This window comes from Solea senegalensis, linkage group LG5 (assembly GCF_019176455.1).
Source record: "Solea senegalensis isolate Sse05_10M linkage group LG5, IFAPA_SoseM_1, whole genome shotgun sequence".
NCBI classification, from domain to species: domain Eukaryota; kingdom Metazoa; phylum Chordata; class Actinopteri; order Pleuronectiformes; family Soleidae; genus Solea; species Solea senegalensis.
Genome location: NC_058025.1, coordinates 2,690,977 through 2,701,515, shown reverse-complemented (window position 1 = coordinate 2,701,515; position 10,539 = coordinate 2,690,977). Strand labels below are relative to the sequence as shown.

General features: G+C 38.9%; 2 protein-coding genes across 2 annotated transcripts; both read right to left on the bottom strand.

The window, feature by feature from the left end:
• Positions 1–161: 161 nt before the first annotated feature.
• Positions 162–3,113, bottom strand: tm2d2 (TM2 domain containing 2). Its single transcript, XM_044026873.1, is given in 4 exon segments — positions 162–972; positions 1,730–1,845; positions 1,932–2,019; positions 2,715–3,113. Coding segments are annotated over 4 exon segments (693 nt in total). The 5' UTR covers positions 2,990–3,113; the 3' UTR covers positions 162–758.
• Positions 3,114–3,949: 836 nt separating this feature from the next.
• Positions 3,950–9,623, bottom strand: LOC122769953 (T-box transcription factor TBX3-like). The gene is made up of 7 exons (XM_044026872.1): positions 9,077–9,623; positions 7,456–7,723; positions 6,414–6,560; positions 6,232–6,308; positions 5,930–6,018; positions 5,426–5,841; positions 3,950–4,357 (listed from the first exon to the last, which is right to left on the bottom strand). Exons 1-7 carry the CDS (start codon positions 9,400–9,402, stop codon positions 4,100–4,102), a joined length of 1,581 nt encoding a protein of 526 aa, XP_043882807.1. The 5' UTR covers positions 9,403–9,623; the 3' UTR covers positions 3,950–4,099.
• Between the last annotated feature and the right edge of the window lie 916 nt (positions 9,624–10,539).

Here is a 10,539-nt window from a genome sequence, read left to right as displayed (position 1 = left end):
AAAAAAAATAGTTTGAGGACCGCAAAAACAAAAACTCACACTCCCATCCCAGACTTTAGGAATCACTGCATTAATGTAAGAACTTTGGGGTCCATTTTGTTTAATATAAAACATGAATATTTAACAATGCACAAGGTAATTTTATACTTTTTTAAGTACTGGTTCTGTGAAAACTATTATCAGATCAATCCACCACATTACTTGTGCCGGTTTTACCAAGCACAACAAGCAGTGGACTGCAGAAAGGATGGAATTTACAAAGCTCCTTGAATGCATCAGTAACAGGTGTCTATCAGTGGACTGCAACCATATTTGCTTAAGTGAATTAGAAATTAACAAGGTTCACTGAATGCATCTCTTAGCAGCAGCTTCTACGTCTTCTCATATGATGGAGTCTTTAAACTGTTGTTTTTGTTATTAATCATCGGGAGAAAAAAACACACATTTACAGCAAAAAAAAGTCTTTAAATGAACAAATACAGCCACAGAATTATGGTTTGTGCTAGATGTGCTACTAGCTGGAATCAATTAATCGGCTAAAGCGATTAATCGGTCAATCTTTATATCAAAATGAATAAATTAAATAAAGTCATTTTCCTCAGACACTGAGAGTAACAAGCAGAAATCCTCAGCCGGTCATTGGACTCCGTCATTCCCTCTCAGAACAGAACCAGCTCCCAGACTCAGAACCACAGCGGCCTGAGGTCACGTTTTAATGACCTCGTGGTCCATCATGCTCACCCTCTCCGCTGTGGGTCTCAGTAGTACGTGCACCAGTTGCTGTAATCGCTGGGCATCAGGCCGCCAGTGATGAGCAGGATCAGATCCACGAACCACCAGATCCCCAAACCCCCCAGAGTGAGCAGCTTCCCGACGGCGGTGCCGGTGTGACCCAGGCAGAAGCGGTCGACACCGAAGCAGCCCAGGAAGAAGGAGTACAGCAGTGTGGTGATGAAATAGTGTCCGGTGTATCTGAGACAAACCAACAACAACAAGTCAGGGACAAGAACGATCAGTACAATTATTAAATGTTTTAACCCACCACAGCAAAATACTTGACAGAAGAAAATACAAATACATGATAATTGTTACCATTTTACTCCTGGTCAAAGGCAACATTTATGCCTCAGTTTAATTTCAGCTGTGTTTTCATACAGATGCTGCATTTTTGATACATATAGAGATTCATTTGAACATGTGCTTGCTGAAATTCTGGGAGGACATGGGATTCTATACATTTGTAAATACTGCCCTCTAGTGGACACTGTGATATTTCTAATAACGTACAGAACATGATGATGTCCTAACTGATTTGTTTTGGATATATCACAACACAACACAACTATAAATAATGGATATTTATCAATTACTAATTCAATAGTCAACAATTTTGATAATAGACTACTCAATTTGAGTGATTTCTTTATAAATAAGTAAATACAAATCAGTGATTTCAAGTGAATATTTACTATTCATAAAAAGGCACAAGACAGGGAATGTTCCGATGTGTTGCTGTTTTTGTCAAGCTTGTTAAAAAACACATTCATTGATTATTAAAATAGTTAACAATGGATTAATCAATGCAGTCTTAGTGTGGATGATCAGGTAAGGTGATCCGGATGACAACCGTCTCCAGTCAGTTGAAAACACATTCCCAAAATTGCCTATAATTTAATGAATTCAGAATTGGGATGGGAACGTCCCTCGTGACAGGTTTGGAGTCACTTACTTGATGCAGGGGACGTCGTCTCGGAGGAATTATCTGGGTCCCGCACACTCTATATCATCCAGTGCAGTACATATGACACGAGTGGTGTTCACTTCTTTCTGAGTCTGACCACCCCACTAAAGACAACAAATCAACAGATAATGAGGTTAAAAACAAAATGACATATTATTTTAACATGTGCCTCAAAACAAGCAGCACTCACCCCAGCACATCCGTGTCCCAACTCCTGCAGGGCTGTGTAGTTCCCTGCATGATCCACAGGGTCCTGACAGAAGATGAACTCCTCGGGTCTTCAATGTAAATTAAAATGTATGAGAAATGTGAGACTAAGGGCGGACTTAATTGGGTATATAACTCAATATACCAACATTTCCAGGTAATAAATAACAAACGCCAGACTCCATTCATAAAACCTTAAAGATAATAACTTATTGTGTTAGTAGTAAAAATGCATACTTGGCAGGAGAGGGCGATTGTCTTAATCTTAATGATTATTACTTTACGTAAAATTCGGCGTATAGGTTTTAACAATTTTAACAGTAATTTAGTAAATAGGCTGGTTTACGTCTTGATGTCAAGAACATACGCCAGACTCCTTTAATAAAATCTTAAAGATAACAGTGTTTTGTACTAAATGTCCAAATGCGAACTTAGAAGGACATGACGCATATATTAACCTTATCAATTAGGATGGTACATAAAATTCGGCGTATAGGGTTTAACAATATAACAGTGTTTTAGTTAACAGGCTGGTTACAATCTTAAAGATAATAATTTATTATGTTAATAATCAAAATGAAATCTTGTCAGGACATGACGACTATCTTAATCTTAACAATTATGACGTTACATAAAATTCGGCGTACAGGGTTTAACCATTTAAAGTGTAATATAGTGAACACTACAGATTTGTTTACGTCCCGGGTGTTCAGGCTGAACGTCACTGGAGCATTAGCTGACATGCTAACGTGAACACGGTACTCACAGATAGCTGCAGAGGACGACAGGTGACGGGGGTCTGTACTCGAATCTCTCCGTTTCATTGTCACTTTCCGCCGGTATGTCATATTTCTCCACGCCGGGACTCGGAGGCTGCTCGCTGAAGGGGAGCCCGGTGGCTCCCTGGCCCGGGGAGGCAGAAGCTGGAGGCTCCGCGGTCGATGAGTTCTGGGAGTGAATTCCCTCCAGACACTGTAGGAAAATGACGGAGAGCAGCAGGAAGAACTGTCCGCACAGCAGAATATAACTCACTGAAATCATCGCGTCGTTTCAGTCTCCGCCAACAAACCAGTCATGGTTAAAAAGCGACATTTATGGGCGAGAGTTTGTTTGGGCAGCCATCTTCCTCTTGTTCGCATTTCTTCTTTCACGCTTGTCGAGGGCTGGGGAAGAACACATTTAGGTCACTACCGCCACCAAGTGGTGTGGAAGGTGGACTACATAAACACAACAACTCCATTTTACATACAAAATGATGACATTTTTATGGTTTAAATTGTATATAAAAAAGTTATTAAATATATACAGAAAATATAAATTTAATTTAAAAAAAGTTGGGAAATTTAATTATGATAATGTTTTAGGATTCATAATTCAAATATTAACCGTTATAATTGAAAATAAGATTGATGCAGGCTGGAAAAAATAATATAAAAGCATTTTATTACTTATATTAGTATTATTATAACAGAATATTCAATATAACATGTCCATTATGATTTTAAGTAGACCTCAGCGAGACTTCCTTTTCCACTCAGGACCAGGGGTGTTCCAAAACACTTTGGGGGTCCTGGGCTAAAAGGACCCACTCGGCACCAAGAATATAATGGACTGACTGGGTAGTGTAGGAGTCTCCAGAGTCTCCAGAAGATGGCAGTAATGCAACATCGTTGCAAAATCATTCAGTATGAATGATTTCTGTGTTATATAGAGCAAAGAAACACATTTAAAAAGGCTGCAAACTTATTAATCCTCTATCGCAACAGTCTCTCTATATATTTATTTCAATAAGAGCAGTTCAAATTCACCGATAAAACACAGGAGAAAAGTAAAGGTAATGAAAACACAAGTTCTTTGTTTCATGTGATTATATTGTCATAAAAATCTCATAAATATTATATTATTCTGCCATAAAACTCTTGAAAATCATGGTCATTTAATGTTTCTGGGTTCATTTTGATGAAATCATTGCACCACAGTGATTCAGTCTTAAGTCATGGATTCAGGAAGATGCAGCTTTTACTGATTTTGCAAGACAAACATTTTCATTCTGAAACACTTTTTTTGTTTGTTTGTTTGTTTGTTTGTTTTCCTGGTGGGAGTGGGTGAAGAGCACATGCAGGGACGACGACACTTTAAAGTCCACTCGCGTCAGAACTTCAGCTCGTCCTGAAGTTCTGCTTCGTTCCTCTGCTCCGCCGCGGGTCGCACCAGCAAATCGGGGACGAGATGTTTCAATCCACTTCCTCCCAGGCGAGGAACGGACGAAGATATGGAGACAGGAGAGGAGGAGAAGAAGTCCTGACTGTGGACACTAGGGAAAGCTCTGAAATCCAGTTTGGAGCGAAGAGAGAGGCTGGTGTAGGGATAAAAGAGGAGACCTCCAAAGTGCGAGAGGTTCACCACGTCCTGTTGACAAGGAAATAACAAGGAAACACATTTACAGTCGAAAATAAATCAAGAAAAATGTGACCAAACAGTCCTAAGAAAACTGTACTTTAATATTTAATCAACCAACGTGTTATAATGGAGGATTTGTGATGGACCTCCTTGAAAACGGTGCACAATCATGGGTCGTTCAAATTAAAACAGGTTATATAAAATATGAAAGAATACATAAACAGCGTTAGTTTTTAACATATTTTAGATTAGATTATATTATATTGTACATAACTAGTAGAGGTGTCCAAAGAAATCTGTGAAATGTGTATTTTTTTGCTTCTTTCTTGGATTTGCTTGTGTTTACGTTGCCTTTTCAGAGCAGACACACTGTACTGTGTGAATTTTGAATCAAAAATCGATATTTAATTGAATCGTGACCCAAGGAATCAGATTGAGTCACACCTCCGGGCCTTTTTGTGAAATGAATCATTCATTTATGGACGTCAAGGTACAATTTAGCCTAATATAAGCACTTAGGGATAATTATTGAACCTGAAAGTATATATATGTTCCCTCTTCATCATCCAAAATGTACATACTGTACATGTTCCAAAGCAGTAAAGGGTACAAAAGAATTTACCAGTTATTCAAATAAGGTAGAACGTGTGGGGGACACACTGAGCAAGTTAAGACATGTTCCGTCCATCCATGTCTCTCACACATCTGTTAGCTGTGGACTTAAAACCCGCGAAGATTTAACCAAAGTCAAAACGTACGTAAAATTTCAACACAGAAGTTTTTACCTGGTAACATATTGAAGATTTTGTATAATATTTGCAGATATTTGCTTTTCTTAAGTTTATCAAGGGCTGCAAGTAACGATAGTTTTCATAATCGATTCACTTCTTAAGTACTTGTTTGTGTCAGAAAATGTTGAAAAACCGCTGGTCAACCCTGGAAATGATGATGTTTCTCAAATGTCTTGTTTTGTCCACAAACCGAAATTCGATTAATAATCAATCAATCGCCGCAGCCCTAACTTCATCTGCTTTAATCTTGATTGATTTGTGACTCTTTTGACTCCGATCTGTTTACCTGCACCAGTGCGTGCTGCCGAAGGCTGAGTGGAAACACTGGAGCTGCTGGAGTTCTGCAGGCACTCATCAGTCCACACGGTGGCGCTCTGTCTGTGGCGACGCGGCTGCTCCAGGTGCGGAAAAGACTCGCATCCAACGGGTGTTTGTCCGATTCCGCCGGATAAACGCAACCGCGTGCGACGCCGACTCTGAGTGACCTGCACTTTTGTCTCCGCTCTGAGTCCTGAGGTCCGTCAGAGAATGGACTGAGGACGTGGATTTGTCCCGGCTCAGTTTCTGTCTGTGTCCTGTCTGGACTCCTCTGAACCGTCCCGTGTGTTGAGGAAAGACGCGACGCGGGGTTGGTTTGACGCTCTGCTTCTTCAGAATCGTCCAGCGCAGCGTCGTTCTTCTCGCTGTCACTGTCGGGGACATCTGGGACAAACGACAAACAAGTTCATTCTGGACTGAAATGAGTCTTAAACCGTGGAAAAGTGGGAAAACATAAACAGCGTTTGTGAACCTGGACACTTTTGTTGAGATGAATCAGCCTCAAGTTTCACGTCAGTCAACCTCATCTCCTTAGATTTGGATGACAGATGTTGTAGTTTCCTAAACATGAGAGGTAGAACTTATAAAGGTAAGACAATAAGTATCAACCTTTTTTGTTTTACAGTGTAAAAAGTAAGATTTTGTCAAATTTGCCACCTCAATTTCTCACAAAAACACAGTTTTAAATGTCCAAATGTGACATATTTTGCATCTTATGTTTCTAATGATGCGTTTCACACATTTAGTTGTTATTAGAATTATGAATAAACTTGCCTCTTCTCCCGTCTTCCGTTCCCCATGTCTCGGAATCCTTTAGCAAAAGGGTTGTTGTCTATTTTCAGCTGCGTGATCTGACACAAAAACAGAGAGACGTCATCTTTACTGGCTGAAAACTAAGTTTTGTTTTGTTTTTGAGAGAAGATAAGTAAGAGAAAAAAAAAAAAAACAACTTGTACCTTGTCATTCTGATAAGCCGTGACGGCGATAAACTCCGTCTCGGAGAAGACGTACGTCCTGAATGTGCTGTACGGCAGTTTGAGGACGTCATTGACCTTCACTATGTGGAATCTGGGCTGGTATTTGTGCATGGAGTTAAGAATTGTCTGCGAATGAATGGATAAAAAAACAGAAGAATTTTAATTGTCCGGGAAAAAAAACTATTATGTTTTGAGGCGAATATGTAGAAAATGTCAATTTTGTAGACATAACATGTGCAATTATTCTCGATTAAGGTAAGAAGGGATTCACTTTGGGGAATTCAGCAATTCCTCTGTCTTTAAATTTTTGTCAGTAAAAAAAAAATAATCAGACAAAATGATATAATATTTCGTCAGATAAAAAAAAATGATAGTATTTCTATATATACTATTTGTGTGATATTTAATGTATAAATATACTTAATGAATCACAGAACATGTCTGAAACAACAGACTTAAATATGTTAAGTGAAATCATTTATTTTAACAAGTACAACATTCATTTGTGTGTGTGTGTAATTTCTAAGTTTAAAAATAGGACATTTGTTTATATTTTAAATTTACACGACACAGTTTTAAGAGTATTTTTACGACAGTGAAACAGAGCTGCAGCAATTTATCTTCAATCACAACCAAATTGATAATCGACAGGTTTTACACTGCAAAAAAATGAAAATATGTACTTGTGTAATTGACTTGAATTCAGTGTATTTATCTAATCACACCATTTGTTGGGCTTATTTCCTAATAAAGGCTGAAGATACTTAAGATAATTTGACTTACAGTATTTCAAGAAAACTTGACATTAACCCCTAATAGTGGTTATATTTTCTTGGTTTTTGAAGGCATTTTCTAACTAATTTAAAAACGTTGTCAGCTTGTTAAATAACGATAATAAGCAGTTAAGTTTCCTCACACTTTTAAGGCAGCAGTTTAAACATTTGCATATAAGAAAAATACACTTAAAAACACCTAAATAATCTAATAATTATGTACAAAAGTGACTAAAATCCAAACTTACAAATCCGTGTTTGTCAGAGATGTTGTTGGTCAGCTTGAGTTTGTTGAAGTTCACCACCTTGGACATCCACTGCTCGCCCGTGGCCGGACTGTCCGGGTGGATGTACATGCGTTTGGGCATCTCCGGGTCGGCCTTCCCCGCCACCATCCAGCGCGAGTTATGGAACTTGTACCTGCAGTCGTCGGCCGCCACGACGTCCATGAGCAGAATGTACTTGGCTTTCCTGTCCATGCCCACGCAACTGGCTTTCAACGGCGGAAACATGCGTCTGCAGAAGGAAAAGGAGCGCGTGAAACTCCAATTATTCTGTTCCTTTATTTATTTTAAATCATCTCACAACAACAGAAAAGAGAAAAGAAAGATCTTGCTGTCACCTGACTTCCCATGTTCAATTTAAACCAAATCCGTATTACGTAATCTAACCACATTTTGTTCAATTCGTTAAAATTCGGAAGAACAACTTTCTGGATCTTTACAGGACTTTACCTGCTGATAACTATTTCCATTTTACATAAACATGACAAAATTCATCCTGATATTGCTGAGATATAAACATCTGAACATTTATGGGACTGAATCGTGTTGCAATCAAATTTGCGCAAAATTCGTAGCATGTAATCTCACCAAATTTTGTTTTTTTGATTCTTACACAAATTGAAAGTTGGGTGATCGTCACAATCGCCATCACAAAACAATTCAGATCAATACGACAAAAACTATAGACAGGAAGTCAATTTAAACTACGAAACTAAAAACTCTCTGTATTTACATTGTTCTATTTGACCTGTTTTATCTTCTCTCTGTTTTATTATCTTTATTATTTTCTGTAAAGTGTCCTTGGGTGCTCTGAAAGATAAAAAATAGATTTAAAAATAAAATGTAGCACTATAATTATTACTAAGTCGGTCAAAGGACAAACTTACACATAAACCCACGCTGAATAAATAAGCATTGTAAACATGGAACAAAGTCGTTATTAACTCATTTTCTGAGTTCCTAACAGGAAGTTTCAAGAAGAAAACTGATTTCCAACTCACACCAACATGGGATTCTAAGATGGCTGCCACTCACGCTGATAATAAAGACCACTCACAAAAATTACAAATCACTACATTTACAATCATCAAGTCACTTAAGTCTATCCCTTTAAGACTTTATGACAGATTGGAGATGAACGAAGACTATTTACACCTTATTTACAAATTGCTACACAAATGTTTATACCCACGTCCAATAAAAAGACAGGCACATCTTTATAAATGTATAAATAATATGTATATATAATCTAAAACAAATGTTGAATGAGAAAAACACATCTTAATCTTGTGAAAACCACATTTCTTAAGTTTTTTTTAACCATTAAATTTTACTTTTCTCTTAAATTATATCCCTTAACCTCTTTTATTCTCACACGTTCACTTTTTTATTTTAGTTAAATGATGTGGTTTCTATGCACTTTATATATTATGTTGCCAATTTAATTAATAGAATCAATTAAATCCTTCCATTTCAACGTCTGTATTTGAATAAACACGTATTTTAGACGAAATGACTGCACCTTTACGCACTCCATCCATCCATCATCCATCCATCCCTCCATGCGTAAATGCTTCAGATTTACCTGCCAGATTTGGTGATGATCATCTCGGTGCCACACTTGTGGAACTGTCTCCAAAGGTCGCTGGCCTCCAAATAAACCTTGCACTGATCCTCTTCCATCTCCGCTCCCTCGAGAATGTCGGGAGGCCGACACAGAATCGCAGAGTGCCCCGGCGGAGACGTCCGAATCACGGGATCCGCACGCGGGGGGAAAGCCACGGCGGGGAACAGCGGAGCTCCGCTCAGGACGGACCCGGCAATCAGAGCCGCATCTCCGGCTCTGATTGCCGGGAACGTGTGCGCCGCCACTTCGCCCGCGGGCACGCGCGGCTCCGAGAAGCTGCGCATGGTGGAGAAAACTTTTACGCACGACTCTAATCGGGATAAACGTTCACACTGCAACGATTCCTGCAGGAGGGACGCGTCGTCACAAACGCATGGCGTGTTTTGTTGAAGTCGCTAAACCCGCATTATGAGGTGAAAACGGTCATTTTTCAAAGTCTCCACGGTCACAGCGGGACTTCGCTCTCACTTTGTGTCCAGGCTGATTTGCTCGTTGACACTTCAGGACTCAGAGTGACAGCCAGAAGTGGGAGGAGTTCTCAGTTTCCCCTTAAATTGCACTTCCTGTGCAGAGAAATGCTGCCTCAACTTTCAGCGCAGGCCACACAAGCTGCTCTTTGGTGAAAAAATACAACAATTACGCACAAAAAAACCACAAATGATTGTATTAAGTCATACAATTTATGAGTGGATCCACTGAAAACACTGGTGCAAGCAGTTTGTTCTCAGTTTAAAGCTGAAGTGTGTAACTTTTAAAGGTCGGTTACATTCAGACTGTTATGAAATGATGCTGTGTTCACGCCAAACAGGATTTTAAACGTATTAAAGTATTTTAAACAGAAGTGCTGGTTCACACTGTGATGTTCTCAATTTCAGCGCCCAGTCTAATCCAATCCAACTTTATTTTTGAAAGCACTTCAAAACAACCACAGTGGAACCAAAGAGTCATTAATCACAGACATCAAATCTTACACAAGGCAATAAAATACAAATAAAAGACATAAAACGTGTAAAAAACAGCCATACAATAAATCCAATAAAAGAACACAATGGACTTTAAAGAAGAGACACAAATGTTATATCTTTTAAATCAGAATGGGAAGTCATAATCATGTTTGTGTTGTGAGGGAGACGAGCAAGCAGCGTGTCACCCGGCGACATTCCCACACTGCACAACGGCAACATGGAAACACACGTCTGAAAACACAAAGAAATGTTCAGAAAAAGGTTCAAAAGTGTATCTTTGTACCGCGTAATAGCACTGAGGATCCCGTTTCAAACACCAACACCTGCTGTATTACATACTTTAAGTGTAGTTGTTTAACGCCCTAAACCAAATAACGCCCTAAACCAAATAACGCCCTAAACCAAGTACACACTTTTTGCATGAGTGAAATCCAATTGAAGCCAATTGTTCCAGCG